At 47.2% G+C, this 19875-nt stretch overlaps 1 protein-coding gene and 1 pseudogene across 1 annotated transcript; both read right to left on the bottom strand.

The window, feature by feature from the left end:
• Positions 1-290: 290 nt before the first annotated feature.
• LOC117536785 (peroxisomal N(1)-acetyl-spermine/spermidine oxidase-like) lies at positions 291-8514 on the bottom strand. The gene is made up of 10 exons (XM_034201806.1): positions 8300-8514; positions 3613-3789; positions 3269-3399; positions 2946-3133; positions 2340-2521; positions 2059-2228; positions 1692-1777; positions 1407-1519; positions 1099-1253; positions 291-997 (listed from the first exon to the last, which is right to left on the bottom strand). The coding sequence occupies exons 1-10, from the start codon at positions 8451-8453 to the stop codon at positions 845-847; spliced, it is 1509 nt and encodes a 502-aa protein (XP_034057697.1). The 5' UTR covers positions 8454-8514; the 3' UTR covers positions 291-844.
• A 733-nt stretch (positions 8515-9247) lies between these two features.
• LOC117536812 lies at positions 9248-19219 on the bottom strand (annotated as a pseudogene).
• Between the last annotated feature and the right edge of the window lie 656 nt (positions 19220-19875).

Genomic DNA, 19875 nt, shown 5'->3' with positions numbered 1-19875 from the left:
ATGGCTTCAATAGTTCTTAGCCTTTCTATTTCTCTCTCTAGGTTATTTTCTACGTTATGTGGCGTTATGCCTGTTTAAAATAAATATTGTAGACTAATTTCCTCTAATCCATACTTTCTTGGTTGCCCGTCAGTGAATAGTTTTTAGGTGTAGGCACAATATTATTAGTAATGAATCAAAAATGAAAAACAGATTAACAAAGTGTTATAAAAGCCAGTGTGACAAGAAGGGAAAACCAATAAGGCAACATATTGTCAGGTACAAACAATACAATGATTAGTAAAACATTATAAGTGAGATGAAACTTTATTAATAGTTTTTCATATAGGTTTGAGATTAACTCACTGATTTAAGAGAGAACTGGTAAAACTGATTATTGAAAAATATACAATTTATAAAATCTGATAGATAATTACAATCAATGTATACATAATACATATAATATAATGAATATTTTTAGAATAAGTTCAGCAATATGGATATTTGAAAACTGCTAGATTAGAATTCAACCATTCTTTAAATACAAAAAATCAAAGACACAAAATCACAACTACTTATTTCAGATGCATTGATATGAAGATAAACAAGATTACTGTCTATCTTCAATCTTAATTTTCCTGACAAGCACGAATGCTCTCCATTGCTGATTGGCTGAAAAAAATGTGTGACTTGGTCCAAGCTTCTTCATTTTTTTCCCATTTACAGATCCTGTAAATACATGCTGTGTAAGAACACCAACTTTTCTTTTAGCCCAGGCAGCGCAGACGATTGGGTGATATTCGGATTAGAATAGCTGAAAGCGCCCTTAAGCGACTGATTTAAATAACAAAGCAGCAATGTTCTTTTAAAGCTTTGACTTGGGTGGTTCAGAGGTACTGATGGCGGAATAGTGAGAGATGAGTCTGTCAGCTTCTCTCCACCCAGTAAGGAGGGCTCCGTGGACGGTGGAGTAGTAGCAGGGATGAGTCGCCTCTCCAGCAAATAACACCTGCAGGGGCTGAAATACACCAACTAGTTACAAGTAGGTCTATCATATAATGTGAGTCTGTGTTTTTCCTAAGTGAACACAATTGTGTTTGAGAATGAACATGAAGTTACTTGTAAAAGTGACCCCTTGGTAGGCAGAGGCTCCATCATGTTCTCCAGGTCCTGGGCTGAACAACCTTTTCCTGGGTAACTGTAAGATCCACATGTCCAGGGGTCATGAAACCACTGTGAGCGCAGGACTCTCCTCGGGGTGACGGTCGGGTTTCCTAAACACACAGTTAGTCTGAGAGTGCTGACAGAAATCATTCTTAACTTACGTTTTAGACAGAAAGCCTCCACTTTTAAAAGAAAAAAGGTACATGCTAAAATGCAATCTGTACTGAATTGTTGCTCAATCTTTGAGACATATTTAGGCTCACCTGTGAATCTGCAGATGAGTTGTGTCATGGTGTGTGTGACCTCTTGTTCAGACAGGGTCTCCATATACTCTGACTCATGTCCAGCAATCCAGCCACAGAGAACATGGCCATACCTAAACAGCAGAGTACGTTACTCCTTATCAATGTATTTACCAGTTATTTTCTATTAAATATAACATACAAAAACAGTACACACATGTAAAGAAATACACAATAAAATGTCAAATCACTTCAGAATAAAAAAAATTGCACAGTGTATAGTTGCTCGCATCAGCATTTGTTGACCTTTCAGAGGGTTTGAGCACAGTGAAGCCAAACAGCTTCTTTATCCAGGATCTCTGCACATCTGGCACCTGGTCCAACATGCCATCCTGAATCACAACAAGAGAGGAAACAGTTTAATAGTGTGTATGTGTTAGACATTTTTGATAACTGGTTTGGAAAATGGGTGGTTGAAAAATAGGACACAATGTTTTGAAGAGATGGCTGCATGCAACCCTTTTTTAGGGCATCCCTGACCCAGATTACACGAGCAAAACCAGCCCAAAAATTAAGACCCTAGCGCTCGGGAAAACTTTGTTTTAAAATGACTATTCTCCTAGGTAATTAGGTGTCCCTGTCTGTCTCTTTATTCAATGACTGCACATCTCACCTCATCTTCCCACACAAGATATATGACCTCACAGTCAGCATCCCACCACGGTGAATCAAACTCCACATATATTTTATTGTTAGTTCCAAATCCTAGTCTCTCTACAGAGTGCAGCTTGTGTAGAGGGAGAGGAGGACTGAACAGGGTTGAATGGTGCTTCTTAAGATATCCTGTAAAGAACAGCAAATCACAAGAACAGAGTTGTAGCACAACCTAAACATTTCATGCGCTGAGATGGAAAATACCAAACTGTGTTTGCTAATATACGTCTCTGAATCTACCTAGAGGTACAGTGACAATGACATGATCAGCAGCTATCTTCTTCTCATCATCACATTCGATCATCAAAGAGTTTTCTTCCTTCTCTGTGTTGTTCCAGTGGACACAGCGAACAGGCCGGTTGTAAGTCACCAAATCACTGGGGAGCTCCGACATCAAGTTTTTGATTAGACCTTCATAGCCACTGTGTGAAAAATAAAACTATATTTAGGTCAATCAAAAAAGACAAAAGTGGGCTGAAATGATCAGATTGAATAATCTACTACTCATAAACCAAACTATCTATGTGTCAGATAAAGCTACCGGGGAGTAGTTGTTGGAGTCAGATCATATCTGGGAAAGAAGATTACTGTCAGGCTAAATGGTGTTTTGTTACTTCACCTCTGTCTTAATCATGGATTGGACATTAACAGCATGTTTGACTGGGTGATTCATAAGTGTACTTTTTATCAAAAGAAAGCAGCTTCTTTGAGTCAAGCAATTGCATAACATGACATTACAAATGACATTTTTAACATTCAAATGTATGGGAAATAACGTCTTATGGAAATGAATTATAGAAATAGATGATAGTTGCTGTACTATGTATGCAATGTTAAAGTACTAACCCTGGGAATGTGCAGTCGAGCCCAGGTAGAGTCTTGTATAGACCGTAGGCCCCCAGGCCCACCTCATCCATACTGTGAGCCCCATTAACACAGCACTCGACCTTCAACATGTTACTGATCACGCACAGTCGCAGACATCTGGTAGCTGCATCGATATCTTTCCACTTCTCTGCTGCTTGTTGTTCAGCCTGGGCCAGAAAAAAAGAAACAAAACAAACTCCTTTGTCTTACAAGATGCAATTTATCCTCAAAAACATCTGATATATTCAAGCTAATCTTGTCATCATCCAGTGTTATTATTGTAGTCACTGAGAGAAATGTACCTCTGAACGTATGAAATCTCCCACACAGGCCCAGGGTTCTCCACCCTGACTCTCGAATTTTGAAACTTCACTCATCAGTTCAAGAAACATCTCCTGAGCAGGATAGATATCCTCGGCATTCAGCTTCCTACCTGCAAATTACACATCCCAGAGAAAACTAATAAGGAAAACTCTACAGTACCACGTAACTAGTCAATATTAAATTGGATGTATCTGAAGGGTCAGTCTTAAAATAAGCTACAATTATGCCAATATCTGACGACATTCAGATACGTTTTTCCTTATCCTAAAGCTTCTAGAGGTACATTTGTGATTGTGTGCTATATAACAAAAATGTACTCGACCTGAACTGCTGAAGAAGTTGGGAACCCAGGGGGGATGTCCCTCAACATCCATGGCCTGGTTCTCTGGTGTGAGGGCATCTGGTTCTAGCAGCCCATACTGACGGGCCAGACAAAACACTGGGTTCTCTTCAGACGGTCCATGGATCCAATTTGCCCCTATCTCAATGATATTATCACCTGCAAAAAATAAAAAAGTAGAGATTGAAAAAATGATTATTAATATAGTTGGGTTTTTTGTTTCTTCAAAGCAATGTTTTTGCTGTTTTTTATTGATAGGGTTATACAGCAGGCCCTTGGTCCCCTCCTTTAATCTCTGTACGTATTGACTTGGCTTTCATTGCTTCTCCTACGACAGTAACGCAAATAATACAAAACTGATTCTGTTTTTTTTCTGAAACCCAGGAGGTCACACACATCTGTGCTTGTATGGCTCACATCTCTCATCCATCCATCCATGCATCTTCTCCCACTTATCCGTGGTCGGGTCACGGGGGTAGCAGTTCTAGCAGAGAGCCCCAAACTTTCTTTTCCCTGGCGACATCAACCAGCTCTGACTGGGGGATCCCAAGGCGCTCCCAGGCCAGCGAAGAGATATAATCCCTCCACCTGGTCCTAGGTCTACCCCTTGGTCTCTTCCCAGCTGGACGTGCCTGGAACACCTCCCTAGGGAGGCGCCCAGGTGGCATCCTAACTAGGTGCCCGAACCACCTCAACTGGCTCCTTTCGACGCGAAGGAGGAGCGGCTCAACTCTGAGTCCCTCCCGGATGACCGAACTTCTCACCCTATCCCTAAGGGAGACGCCAGCCACCCTGCGGAGAAAACCCATCTCGGCCGCTTGTATCCGCGATCTCGTTCTTTCGGTCATGACCCATCCTTCATGACCATAGGTGAGGGTAGGAACGAAAATGGCCCGGTAGACAGAGAGCTTTGCCTTCTGGCTCAGCTCCCTTTTCGTCACAACGGTGCGGTAAAGCGACTGCAGTACCGCTCCCGCTGCTCCGGCCCATCTCACGCTCCATTGTTCCCTCACTCGAGAACAAGACCCCGAGATACTTGAACTCCTTCACTTGGGGTAAGGACGCATTCCCTACTTGGAGTGGACAGTCCATCGGTTTCCTGCTGAGAACCATGGCCTCAGATTTGGAGGTGCTGATCCTCATCCCAGCCGCTTCACACTCGGTTGGGAACCGATCCAGTGAGTGCTGAAGGTCGCAGACCGATGAAGCCATCAGAACCACATCATCTGCAAAAAGCAGTGGTGCAATCCTTAGTCCACCGAACTGCAGACCCCCTCCCCCATGACTACACCTCGAAATCCGATCCATATATATTACAAACAGGATTGGTGACAAAGCGCAGCCCTGGCGGAGGCCAACCCTCACCGGAAATGGGTCCGACTTACTGCCGAGGACCCGGACACAGCTCTCGCTTTGGGAGTACAGAGATTGGATGGCCCTGAGTAGAGACCCCCTCACCCCATACTCCCGCAGCACCTCCCACAGTAACTCCCTGGGAACTCGGTCATACGCCTTCTCCAAGTCTACAAAACACATGTAGACCGGATAAGCGTACTCCCAGGCCCCCTCCAGGATCCCTGCGAGAGTAAAAAGCTGATCCGTCGTTCCACGACCAGGACGGAATCCGCATTGTTCCTCCTCAATCTGAGGTTCGACAATCGGCCTGACCCTCCTTTCGAGTACCTTAGAGTAAACTTTCCCGGGGAGGCTGAGTATTGTGATGCCTCTGTAATTGGCACACACCCTCTGATCCCCCTTTTTAAAAAGAGGAACCACCACCCCGGTCTGCCACTCCTTCGGTACTGTTTCCGACTTCCACGCAATGTTGATGAGACATGTCAACCATGACAGTTCCTCAACACCCAGAGCCTTCAGCATTTCTGGGCGGATCTCATCCACCCCCGGGGCTTTGCCACTGTGGAGTTGTTTGACGACCTCAGTGACCTCCCCCCGGGAGATTGGTGTTGATCCCCCGTCATACTCCAGCTCTGCCTCTAACATAGAGGGCGGAGTTGTCGGGTCCAGGAGTTCCTCAAAGTGTTCCTTCTAACGCCCTAACACTCCATCAGTTGAGGTCAACAATGTCCCATCCTTACTGTACACAGCTTGGATGGTTCCCTGCTTCCCCCTCCTGAGGTTTCAGACAGTTTTCCAGAACAACTTTGGTGCCGCCCGAAAGTCCTTCTCCATGTCTTCTCCGAACTTCTCCCACACCCGCTGCTTTGCCTCGGCCACGGATGAGGCTGCTGCCCTTCGGGCCTGTCGGTACCTTGCAACTGCCTCGGGAGTCCCCCGGGATAACAAATCCCTGAAGGCCTCCTTCTTCAGTCGGACGGCTTCCCTGACCAACGATGTCCACCAGGAGGTTCGAGGGTTACCGCCCCTTGAGGCACCTAGGACCTTGAGACCACAGCTCCCCGCCGCGGCTTCGGCAATAGAGGCTTTGAACACCGACCACTCTGGTTCAATGTCCCCAACCTCCACAGGAATGCCCGAAAAGCTCCGCCGGAGGTGTGAGTTGAAGGCCTCCTGAACTTGGGCCTCCTCCAGACGTTCCCAGTTCACCCGAACTACACGTTTGGGCTTACCAGGTCTATCCAGAGGCTTCCCCCGCCACTCGACCCAACCCACCACCAGATGGTGATCAGTTGACAACTCCGCCCCTCTCTTTACCCGAGTGTCCAAAACATACGGCCTCAGGTCCGATGATACGATAACGAAATCGATCATGGATCTTCTGCCTAGGGTGCTCTGGTACCACGTACACTTATGAGCATCCTTATGTTCGAACATAGTGTTTGTTATGGCCAATCCATGACTAGCACAGAAGTCCAGTAACAAACAACCACTCCGGTTCAGATCAGGGGGGCCGTTCCTCCCAATCACGCCCCTCCAAGTGTCTCCATCATTGCCCACATGTGCGTTGAAGTCTCCCAGCAAGATTAAAGAGTCCCCTTCAGGAGCCCCATACAGGACTCTTTCCAGGGTCTCCAAGAAGGCCGTATACTCTGAACTGCTGTTGGGTGCATAAGCACACACAACAGTCAGAGTTTTCCCCCCCATAACCCGCAGGCGTAGGGAGGCAACCCTCTCGTCCACTGGGGTAAACTTCAACAACGAAACACCCAACCGGGGACTTGTGAGTATCCCCACACCCGTCTGGCGCCTCACACCTTGAGCAACTCCGGAGAAGAATAGAGTCCAACCCCTATCCAGAAGTAAGGTTCCAGAGCCGACGCTGTGCGTAGAGGCGAGCCCAACCAGATCCAACTGGTAATGCTCCACCTCCCGCACAAGCTCCGGCTCCTTCCCCCCCAGAGAGTTGACGTTCCACGTCCCAAAAGACAGCTTCTGTCGCCCGGGTCTGGTCCGTCGAGACCCTCCGCTTTCACTGCCACCCTTTTGGCAGCGCACCCGACCCCATCGCTGTTTCCCGTAGGTGGTGGGCCCGCGGGACGGAGAAGCGGAGGTGTTGCCCACGTTGCCTTTTCGGGCTGGGCCTGGCCGGGCTCCGTGGCAAGCCCGGCCACCAGACGCTCGCTGACGAGTCCTCCTTCTGGGCCTGGCTCCAGAAGGGGACCCCAGGCTTCCTCCGGGCCGGGTATCCTCACTTCTTGTTTTTTCTTTCATGAGGTCTTTTGAACCAATCTTAGTCTGGCCCCTTGCCTGAGATCAATTTGCCATGGGAGACCCTACCAGGAACACAAGGTTCCAGACAACACAGCCCCCAGGTTCATCAGGGCACACAAACCTCTCTACCACGGTAAGGTGCTGGTTCTTCAGAGAGGCTTTCACATCTCTCAGTGCAATGTTTTTGCAGCACAACCTAAAGCGCAATCTAAACAAGACAGATCTGCTCTTCCTTGCAGGTAAGGACTCTCCCATCCATGACCTTTCTATTAACATTTTGTTGTTTCCCGACTCAGACTGCAAGGAATCTGGGAGGGACACTGGACTGTCCTTCACTGCCAACATCACATCTTTAACCCGCTCCTACAGATACAACATCAGAAGGATTTGTCCCCTACTGAGCAGTGCCATCCAACCTCTTCAGCTAATGCATAATGCAGCAGCTCAACTGGTTTCCAACATATCAAAATTCTACCACATTATACTCCACTCTGGATCTGAACTTCCTACATCCAGGACATGATTTAAATCATACACAGCAGCACGTGCACTTTGCTCTACATCAGGCAATGGGCTTGCTCCTTCTTCACTGCAAGTTGGACCCAGGTACTCCTCAATTAAAATAAGCCTGTTTGCTATCTTGGCCCCAAAATGTTGCAAAGAGCTCCAATACAGCACACATATTTTCCATCACAAACTGAAAACTCCAAATAAACAAATAGATAAAATGGCATTTTCAAAACTGATGCACCAACAATTACAATGGTTTGGCTTATTAGAAGAAAAATATATGCCCTCCTATCTTGTTGATCTGCACTTATTTGGATAAAAGGGTGAGCTAAATTAAATGTAAAGAAGTTTAAATATTGTTGTTTTTTTAGGCTCCTTTAAGAACTCGTTCTTGCTTTGTGGATCGGATCAGAGGAAATGTAACAACATATTGCGAGGTAGACTAATAAAAACATTCAAGCGATAACACTGTAACCTTTGAGACGCTGCAATACATTGTGTTGATCGGTGGCTGTTTCACACATCTCACCCAGTGTGCCGGTTTTGACTCTTCCTCCGCTTCTTGCAGTCGCTTCCAGTATTTGCACATGTTGAAATCCAGCGTTAACGAGTCTTTGTGCAGCTGCTATACCTGAAATCCCGCATCCTACTATAACTACTTTAGCATTCACACTCATAGCCATAGCTGAGTCTGCACGTATGCAATACTACTTTTTGTTAACGGTTATACCCTTCCTCCTGAAGCATAAGCAACAAATACAACATGTTTTCCGGTTAAGAGTTTCAAAATAAAACTGATATCTGGCCATTCAACTTTTTTGTCCTTGGTTATAATCCCTTTAACATTCAATTATAATACCGCAAAAGGAAAATCAGTCATTACTGGAGGGGACATTCAGCATGTTTATTTATATGTTTTCTAATGTATTCAAATCATTATTTTACACAATTGTAATTTACCACAAGAGGGTAGTATTTTTCTATATGTTAACACTGGTCAGATGTTTTCAGGTCACAGGTGAACAAGAAGGCTTCTGAAGAATGAAACATACTCATTGGGTAGTGGTAGGCCTACTGGTACTTCAGATTTTTTTGCTAAAGCAATTATTAAAACAAACTGTTTTTTTCACGTTTAAACTTTCCTCTACATGTCAAAAGTCCCCCAACCTGTTTTACATTTGAAAAAGAAGAAGCCTGTTGACTTATATTGGTAAACCGACGTCTGTAAATCAGCAAATCATTAATTTGGGGTAAATCAGCTTCGAGGTCTGAACACATAAACAGCCCGTTTTAAATCATTAGATTCTTAAAGTTGTAATCATTTATTGTTAAATACAGAGTTATTTGTGCAGCCTTTCATGGGAATGAGCAAGAGACTGAGTGGTTTGGAGGCAGGGTTGAAGAAAACCCTAGAGCCCTTGTGCCCATCGACGCAGGAGATTACGGAAAGATATGTGTCAGTCAAACCATTATGGCTCCATGCACACTTGTGAACAGGATTCATGCTGTATCCAGTTCTTTTTACACATCTGTGTTTGACTTGAGTGGTTTAGAGTTACTACTGGAGGAGTAGTGTGAGATGAGTCTGTCAGCTTCTCTCCACCCAGTGAGGAGCGCTACATGAACGGTGGAAAAGTAGCAGTATGAGTAGCCTCGATCGATCTCCAGCAAACAACACCTGCATAGGCTAAAATACACCAAATAGTTACAACAAGGTTTTACAGATTGGTATATTATGTGCTAGTCTGTGTGTTCCCTAAGTGCACACAAATTCTGTTAGTGTATGAACATGTAGTTAGCCTACTTGTAAAAGTGACCCATCGGTAGGCAGAGGCTCCATCATGTTCTCCAGGTCCTGGACTGAGCAACCTTTTCCTGGGTAACTGTAAGATCCACATGTCCAGGGGTCATGAAACCACTGTGAGCGCAGGGCTCTCCTCGGGGTGACGGTCGGGTTTCCTAAACACACAGTTAGTCTGAGAGTGATGACAGAAATTGTATTTTTACTCTCAATTGTTGCTCAATATTTGTGACTTATTTAGGCTCACCTGTGAATCTGCGGATGAGTTGTGTCATGGTGTGTGTAACCTCTTGTTCAGACAAGGTCTCCATATCCTCTGACTCATGGCCAGCAATCCAGCCACAGAGAACATGGCCATACCTGAAAGTTAAAAGACAAACATGACTGCATCCATTATCAATGTATTTATAATTTATTTTTTACAAAAAAACAAGCATCCGCATTTGTTGACCTTTCAGTGGATTTGAGCACAGTGAAGCCAAACAGCTTCTTTATCCAGGATCTCTGTACATCTGGCACCTGGTCCACCATGCCATCCTGAATCACAACAACAGAGGAAACTGTTTCAAATGTCTAATGTTACATATTTTGCTAACTAGTGGCATACAAATCTAACTTTTTAAGAAAACACGTGGTGAAAACAAGCTGCTCACACACATTCACACATCATAGGCCATATGTATATTTTGTGTTGCTTTTTTGTATATTGTCTCACCTCATCTTCCCACACGAGATAGTGTCACGATCTGCCTGTATTGTATTTTGTCTTGTCTTGTTTCATGTTTTATGTTGAAAGGTCTTCACTTCCTGTCTTGCCTGTTTCTGTCTGCGTTGTGTCTTGTTTAAATCTGTCTGTGGTTCCTGGTCGTTAGTTTCCCTGGTGTGTCTAATTTACCCGATTGTGTTCACCTGGTGTCCCTGTGTTTTCTGCTCCCTCCTCACCTGTGTCTTGTTTCTGTGATTAGTCTTGTGTGTATTTAAGTTCTGGTTTTTCTGTCTGTCTTTGTCGGTTCGTCTTTTGTCATGACTAGTTCGTCGGTGAGTGTTCTGTTTTGAATTTGTTGTTCACCTAGCCTTGAAATAAAGGAATTCTCACTTTAATCTGCATTTGGGTCCTACCTGCTTCACACACCGTGACAGAACGAACCAACCACAAAATGGACCCAGCAGATGATCCATGGGAGGTTGAATTACAGCATTTAACCTTCTATCTGGCTTGCTGCTTCGATTGGTGGAAGGGAGCGTCCAGTGTTCGGCAGAAGAGGGCCGCTCTGGTAGAGGCGCTCCGGTTGGCAGCAGAGAAACCATGTTTTGTTGAGTTCTTACCTGACTGGATTTTGGCATGCTAGCTCCCTGTCGCCCAATTCCCAACCTGGCACCATACGCCTTGGTGGGTTCCGCCTGAAGTCAACCCATGCTTCTGCCCCAGTTCCTGCTCCTGTCCAGGAGTCGTATTCCGGAACTCGTCTGGCTTATGGAGGTCCACGGAGTATTCAGGAGGCTGCTAAGAGGAGTCGTCGCAAGGCCAGGCTAGCAGCCCGAGTCCCAGCAGCCATGGTTCCGGCTCCAGTACAAGCCCCAACAGCCATGGTTCCGGCTCCAGTGCCGGACCCAGCAGCCATGCCTCCATGCTCCAGTACCGGCCCACGCAGCTTTGCGTCCATACTGGATTACCTGGCTTACACAGCCAGGGTCCAGGCTTCCGCGCCGGACCCAGCAGCCATGATTCTGGCTTCAATTCCGGCTCCAGAACCGGACTTTACAGCCATGTTTCCGGCTCCAGAACCGGACCTTACAGCCATGTTTCCGGCTCCAGAACCGGACCTTACAGCCATGATTCTCATGGCTGTAAGGTCCGGTTCTGGAGCCGGAAACATGGCTTCAATTCCGGCCCCCGCAGCCATGGTTCCGGCCCCAGCAGCCATGGTTCCGGCTTCAGTACCGGCCCCGGAAGCCATGGGCTCGACTCCAGTTTCGGCTACAGGGCTGGCTCCCCAGCCGACGCCAGCTCCCCGAGTCTTGTCGGCGTACCGGCCGACTCCAGCACCTCGTCTCCTGCTGGCTCCCCAGCCGACGCCTGCTCCCCGAGTCTTGTCGGCGTACCGGCCGACTCCAGCACCTCGTCTCCTGCTGGCTCCCCAGCCGACGCCAGCTCCCCGAGTCTTGTCGGCGTACCGGCCGACTCCAGCACCTCGTCTCCTGCTGGCTCCCCAGACGACGCCAGCTCCCCGTGTCCTGTCGGCGTACCGACCGACTCATGTCCCCTCTCCAGTTCCTACCCGAGTCCCCTCTCCAGTTCCTACCCGAGTCCCCTTTCGAGTTCCCTCTCGGGTCCCCTCTCGAGTTCCCTCTCGAGTTCCCTCTCGGGTCCCCTCTCGAGTTCCCTCTCGGGTCCCCTCTCGAGTTCCCTCTCGGGTCCCCTCTCGAGTTCCCTCTCGGGTCCCCTCTCGAGTTCCCTCTCGGGTCCCCTCTCGAGTTCCCTCTCGAGTTCCCTCTCGGGTCCCCTCTCGGGTCCCCTCTCGGGTCCCCTCTCTAGTCCCCTCTCCGGTCCCCTCTCAAATCCCTTCTCGGGTCCCCTCTCAAGTCTCCTCTCCGGTTCCCTCTCCGGTTCCCTCTCCGGTTCCCTCTCCAGTTCCCTCTCAGGTCCCCTCTCGAGTTCCCTCCTCTAGTCCCTCCTTTAGTCCCCTCTCTAGTTCCCCTCTCTAGTTCCCCTCTCTAGTTCCCCTCTCGAGTCTCCTCTCGAGTCCCCTCTCGAGTTCCCTCTTGGTTCCCCTCTCGAGTCTCCTCTCGAGTCCCCTCTCGAGTCACGTCTCAAGTCCCTACTCCATGTCCTGTCCCGTTGGAGGCCCCGTCGACTACTCCTCTGCCGAGGGTCCTACCAATCGTATGTCTGTCCCGTTGGAGGTCCCGCCGTCTACTCTCCTGCCGGGGGTCCTGCCAGCTCCTTGTCCTGTCTCGTTGGAGGTCCCGCCGACTACTCTCCTGCCGGGGGTCCTGCCAACCCTTTGTCCTGTCTCGTTGGAGGTCCCGCCGTCTACTCTCCTGCCGGGGGTCCTGCCAACCCTTTGTCCTGTGCCGTTGGAGGCCCCGCCGACTACTCTCCTGCCGGGGGTCCTGCCAACCCTTTGTCCTGTCCCCTTGGAGGTCCTGCCGTCTACTCTCCTGCCGGGGGTCCTGCCAGCTCCTTGTCCTGTCTCGTTGGAGGTCCCGCCGACTACTCTCCTTCCGGGGGTCCTGCCAAACCTTTGTCCTGTGCCGTTGGAGGCCCTGCAGTCTACTCTCCTGCCGGGGGTCCTGCCAATCCTATGTCCTGTGCCGTTGGAGGCCCCGCCGACTGCTCTCCTGCCGGGGGTCCTGCAAATCCCGTGTCCTGGTCCTCTTCCGTGGGGGATCCTGCCGAGGCCTGTCCCACCAGCTCCGACACCGGGTCCTGCCCGGCCTCCGGCACTGTCCCGTCAGCGCCTTCCTGCCCGGCCTCCAGAGCTCTCTGGTCTTCGCCCTCGATCCCGACCCTCTGTGAGCCGTGGTCTTCGCCCGCGATCCCGGCCCCCTGACTCTTCCTGCCGCTGCCTTCGCCCTCATGCTCGGCCGCCCGAGTCCCCCACCTTAGACTCTGCCTTGCCCCCGGGCCGTCCGCCCGAATCCCCCTTTTTGAACTCTGCCTTGCCCCCGGGCCGTCCGCCCGAGAACCCCTCCTTGAACTCTGCCTTGCCCCTGGGCCGTCCGCCCGAGAACCCCTCCTTGAACTCTGCCTTGCCCCCGGGCCGTCCACCCGAGATCCCTTCCTGGTCCTCTGCTGTGCTCCTGGGTTGTCAGCCCAGACCCGTCCTCCGGACCCCCTCCACCCACCCTGGTGGCCCTAGTTTTGTGTCCCTCCTCCGGTCCCCCTCCACCCAGCCTGCTGGACATTGTTTTTTTGTTTTTGTGTGTTTTAGGGACGTCTGGAATCCGTCCCTTCAGGGGGGGGTACTGTCACGATCTGCCTGTATTGTATTTTGTCTTGTCTTGTTTCATGTTTTATGTTGAAAGGTCTTCACTTCCTGTCTTGCCTGTTTCTGTCTGCGTTGTGTCTTGTTTAAATCTGTCTGTGGTTCCCGGTCGTTAGTTTCCCTGGTGTCTAATTTACCCGATTGTGTTCACCTGGTGTCCCTGTGTTTTCTCCTCCCTCCTCACCTGTGTCTTGTTTCTGTGATTAGTCTTGTGTGTATTTAAGTTCTGGTTTTTCTGTCTGTCTTTGTCGGTTCGTCTTTTGTCATGACTAGTACGTCGGTGAGTGTTCTGTTTTGTCTTTGTTGTTCACCTAGCCTTGAAATAAAGGAATTCTCACTTTAATCTGCATTTGGGTCCTACCTGCTTCACACACCGTGACAGATAGATGTTTTCACAGTCAGCATCCCACCACGGGGAATCAAACTCCACATATATTACATTGGTAATTCCAAAACCTAGTCTCTCAACAGAGTGCAGTTTGTGTAGAGGGAGAGGAGGACTGAACAGGGTTGAATGGTGCTTCTTAAGATATCCTGATGAAAAAATAGAAAACCATGAACAAGTTAGATGATGGTTAGTATATAGAATAAATGATGCTGATCTGCCTTAAACAGCACTGGTTAATTCATTGTGATACAATTCTTTAATTTTGTTATTTTTTAGATTAAGCCAATAGATGACTGTTATTTTAACTGCATGCCTAACATAAATGATTATCGGCAATGTTATCCTCACTTCAAGTCTCTTTTTTGCACTGTGTCATGTCTGTAGATTTCCTGCTCTGAGATGCAAAATCGCAAACTGAGTTTTTGAATACCAGTGGTGAGCCGTCAGGGCCCTCTAGGCCCTCACAGAGGGCCTAAGATATTCTACAAAATAATATTTGAAAACATTGGAAAAAAACGTTTTTTTTAAAATATTTTGTTGTTACATTTTTCATCCAGAAAATTTCCCATCCTTACTGTACACAGCTTGGATGGTTCCCTGCTTCCCCCTCCTGAGGTGTCGGACAGTTTTCCAGAACAACTTTGGTGCCGTCCGAAAGTCCTTCTCCATGTCTTCTCCGAACTTCTCCCACACCCGCTGCTTTGCCTCGGCCACGGATGAGGCTGCTGCCCTTCGGGCCTGTCGGTACCTTGCAACTGCCTCGGGAGTCCCCCGGGATAACAAATCCCTGAAGGCCTCCTTCTTCAGTCGGACGGCTTCCCTGACCACCGGTGTCCACCAGGAGGTTCGAGGGTTACCGCACCTTGAGGCACCTAGGACCTTGAGACCACAGCTCCCCGCCGCGGCTTCGGCAATAGAGGCTTTGAACACCGACCACTTTGGTTCAATGTCCCCAACCTCCACAGGAATGCCCGAAAAGCTCCACCGGAGGTGTGAGTTGAAGGCCTCCTGAACTTGGGCCTCCTCCAGATGTTCCCAGTTCACCCCGAACTACACGTTTGGGCTTACCAGGTCTATCCAGAGGCTTCCCCCGCCACTCGACCCAACTCACCACCAGATGGTGATCAGTTGACAACTCCGTCCCTCTCTTTACCCGAGTGTCCAAAACATACGGCCTCAGGTCCGATGATACGATAACGAAATCGATCATGGACCTTCTGCCTAGGGTGCTCTGGTACCACGTACACTTATGAGCATCCTTATGTTCGAACATGGTGTTTGTTATGGCCAATCCATGACTAGCACAGAAGTCCAGTAACAAACCACCACTCCGGTTCAGATCAGGGGGGCCGTTCCTCCCAATCACGCCCCTCCAAGTGTCTCCATCATTGCCCACATGTGCGTTGAAGTCTCCCAGCAAGATTAAAGAGTCCCCCCTCCAACCCCTATCCAGAAGTAAGGTTCCAGAGCCGAAATCTGAGGCCATGGTTCTCAGCAGGAAACCGATGGACTGTCCACTCCAAGTAGGGAATGAGTCCTTACCCCAAGTGAAGGAGTTCAAGTATCTCGGGGTCTTGTTCTCGAGTGAGGGAACAATGGAGCGTGAGATGGGCCGGAGAATCGGAGCAGCGGGAGCGGTACTGCAGTCGCTTTACCGCACCGTTGTGACGAAAAGGGAGCTGAGCCAGAAGGCAAAGCTCTCTGTCTTCCGGGCCATTTTCGTTCCTACCCTCACCTATGGTCATGAAGGATGGGTCATGACCGAAAGAACGAGATCGCGGATACAAGCGGCCGAGATGGGTTTTCTCCGCAGGGTGGCTGGTGTCTCCCTTAGGGATAAGGTGAGAAGTTCGGTCATCAGGGAGGGACTCGGAGTTGAGCCGCTCCTCCTTCGCGTCGAAAGGAGCCAGTTGAGGTGGTTCGGGCACCTAGTTAGGATGCCACCTGGGCGCCTCCCTAGGGAGGTGTTCCAGGCACGTCCAGCTGGGAAGAGACCAAGGGGTAGACCTAGGACCAGGTGGAGGGATTATATCTCTTCGCTGGCCTGGGAGCGCCTTGGGATCCCCCAGTCAGAGCTGGTTGATGTCGCCAGGGAAAAGAAAGTTTGGGGCTCTCTGCTGGAACTCCTACCCCCGCGACCCGACCACGGATAAGCGGGAGAAGATGGATGGATGGACATTTTTCATTAGTTTTACCAAAATAACTTGATTTAATTGTATTTAAAATAATATTTCCAAAGAAATAAATCCTTCGAATCTGCCTGTTCAGTTTCTGTTGGAATGTGAAGGGTTAAATGCCGTCTCTGCGAGTTATGTGAAGACGGGAGAGCTTGTTGGTCCCTCTCTACATTCACAGAGGGCCAGCTATAGTACCTCAATGAGAGAGTAATGTCAAATGACAGTACAATTGACCAATCATATCTTCCCTCTAAATGGGCGGGCATTATTTTCGCGGACTTTATGACAAGTTCCGCCCGCTGTGAGGTCTATGCAAGTGGTGCAGTGACGCGTCCTAAAACCCGGAAGTAAGCTGCGCTCGGATTCCCTCGACAGAAAGCAACGGGATTTCTCCAGAGGATTTTGGAAAATAGCTGGAAATAAGGTCTGTGGAAAACGAACCTGTTAGATAAATGCACGTTTTGTTCAGCCGGATAATATCCACATGTCTACCCTACTTTTATTATTTTCGAATCATAAATCTAAACGATAGATTTATGATCGATAGATTTATAATTAGCATAAATTCGTTCATGATGGCTCACTTCAGTGATAGTGATGACATCGTTGCGAAATTATTAACAGAGTCATTTTCAAGATTGAGTTACAATGATAAACTGGAGTGGCAAAGGATCAGCTGCAGGACCCCGCCATCAAGTGCTTCATCCAAAAGGACAGGAGGATGGACTTTGTGTTTAAGTGATTTGATCATCAAAGGTAGGCCTAAGTCATTTTCAATGTGGGCCGCCGTGCCGACTTAATTCATTTGTAATTGTTACTTGGCTGTGGGTGCCCTGTCATGATAGGTGAATATAAATGGTGTTGTTTTGTGTGGTAGAGGGTCGCTGTCATTGATGCGTTTTGCACCCCGGACCACTGTTTTGATATTCCGCCGAAGTATACGCTGTGACGTAATATCTCTTCTTTTTTTTCTCGAGGGAAGGGGGGTCAGAGGGCCTAGGTATAAAAGTCACGGCTCGCCACTGGTGAATACACATCTTTAAATGTACCTAGAGGTACAGTGACAATGACATGATCAGCAGCTATCTTCTTCTCATCATCACACTCGATCATTAAAGAGTTTTCTTCCTTCTCTGTGTTGTTTCAGTGGACACAGCGAACAGGCCGGTTGTAAGTCACCAAATCCCTGGGGAGCTCCGACATCAAGTTTTTGATTAGACCTTCATAGCCACTGCATGGAAAAGAAAAATATATTAAGGTCAGGTGGACATGCACTTGTGTGCTGAGACAATCAGATAGTTAACAGACTGAATAGGTACAGTACTTTATGTGAATGCAGGAATTAATGGTTTATTTGAGTTTTATATGAATAGTTTTTGCACTTTATATGCAATGTACTAACCCAGGGAATGTGCAGTCAAGCCCAGGTAGAGTCTTGTACAGACCATAGGCCCCCAGGCCCACCTCATCCATACTGTGAGCCCCATTAAAACAGCACTCCACTTTCAACATGTTACTGATCATACACAGTCGCAGACATCTGGTAGCTGCATCTATATCTTTCCACTTCTCTGCTGCTCGTTGTTCAGCCTGGGCCAGAAAACATTAAACAAAACAACTTATTTTTCACAAAAATCCAGTTTAATATAAAGAACATCTGAAATATTAAAGCCAATCTTGTCCTCATCCAGTGTTATTACTGTAGTCACTGAGAGAAATGTACCTTTGAACGTATGAAATCTCCCACACAGGCCCAGGGTTCTCCTCCTTGACTCTCGAATTTTGAACTTTCATAAATCAGCTCATAAAACATCTCCTCTGCAGGATAGACATATTCAGCATTCAGCTTCCTACCTGAAAATTACACAACCAACAGAATACCAATAATGGAGATATCACCAGGTTACACTTGTACAAAAATGGTAAATAATCAATGACACAGCCATTAGCACCTTATAGCCTAGTTGTCTGCCACTTAATAAGACACATACAGTCCCGGTGAATAGGCCTATTCACGTTTTCAGTGTGTGATAAAGTTTGATTCAACTCTAAAGTACAGATTCTAACTATTTTGAACCATCTTAGTGTAATAACAGTTTTTTTTTTTTTTAACTGTCTGGCGACCTGAACTGCTGAAGAAGTTGGAAGCCTGGTGGGGACTAACTTCAACGTCCACGCCCTGGTTCTCTGGAGTGAGGGTCTCTGGGTTCAGCAGTCCGTACTGACGGGCCAGACAAAACACTGGGTTCTCCTCAGTCGGTCCATGGATCCAGTGTGCTCCTATCCCAACAATATTATCACCTGCAGATAGAAAATGTTTGTGTGGTATCCAGGGGTGCCACCAGGGATTTTGGGCCCCATGAAAAGATAATCACATTGGTTACCTAAATATTTTTTTCTTAATGTTCTAAAAAAAAAAATCGGCCCCTGTCAGTCACGGCACGGGCCCTTAGAATCGTCCTAACTTTTCACCCCCTTATCCCCTGGTGGGATCACAAAATATAGGATTGTTATAAATAGAAATGAAAGTTTTATGTTTAAGGAGGAATAACTTTTGTATACATTATTTATTGTATTTATTAGTTACATTATGAGTAGATGTAGTGCTCTCTGTTCTTAGTAAAGAACTTGTTTTTTTATGAGGTGAGGAAATGTTTGGATCTGTAAAATCTGTTTTAATATGGAATAACATGAAAGGTGTTTATTTTGTAATAGTTATGTATGCTCCTTTCAGAATTCAGTCTTGCTCTGTTAAGATAATAGGGAATGTAAAAGAAACGTGATTTCTATTACTGCGAGGTAATAACATAATTGACAGACAATACTGTAACCTTTGAGAGTCTGCAAGAAATGTGTTGATTGTTGGTCATTTGCTAAAATAAACAGTACGGAAAGAGACACTAAAGTAGGCTAGTTGTAAACAGTTGCTTCACATTAATATCTCAACCAGTGTGCCGGTTTTGATTCTTCCTCCGCTTCTTGCAGTCGCTTCCAGTATTTGCACATGTTGAAATCCAGCGTTAACGAGTCTGTGTGCAGCTGCTATACCCGAAATCCCGCATCCTACTATAACTACTTTAGCATTCACACTCATAGCTGTGTGTAGCCGGCCATGCTGACAGCTGACACACTGTAGTTGTAGTAACATGTCCCGCCTCTTAGCCTATCACGTACAATGTGTTGGAGCGCTAGCCAATGAAAGCGTGAGTGTTAGATAGTGATGTTAAGGAAGTAAACAAATGAGTCCAGCATTTCACTCCCTCTGGAGCGAACTTTGGAATTTTAGCTTTTGCAGAACATTTACATGCAAGAAAACCTATATTACACACAGGAAAGAGAAAAGCCCAACCAGGTTTGTGCTCCTTTAAAACCCTTCTCCATCTGTTGGTTTAGGAATGATAGAACAAGGTGGCCGATGCACAAACAAAAGTTTTTTAATATAATATTTTCTTGAAAATCTTAGGGTTAGGTGAATACTATTACTAACATAAATAAGGAAATGCACAGACTTCCTGTAGTTATTGCATTCCCTATTGTTCTGTTATTGCTATGCATTGAATACATGATATACCCCAAAAATGTAAAATAAATATCCAATAAAATGTTACTTTGTCAGGGTTCCTCAATAATAGAAAAAGGTGTGCCTTGAGGTAAATGGTTTGGAACCATTACTTAATCTGCAATTGGCTGCAAACAGATTGAAATTAACAAAGTTGTTTTATAATATCCATTAGAGCCTCTTCAGCAAAC

The sequence above is a fragment of the Gymnodraco acuticeps genome, unplaced genomic scaffold, assembly GCF_902827175.1.
Source record: "Gymnodraco acuticeps unplaced genomic scaffold, fGymAcu1.1, whole genome shotgun sequence".
NCBI lineage: Eukaryota > Metazoa > Chordata > Actinopteri > Perciformes > Bathydraconidae > Gymnodraco > Gymnodraco acuticeps.
The sequence above is the reverse complement of the archived record's forward strand: the minus strand, read 5'-3'. Positions and strand labels throughout refer to the sequence as shown.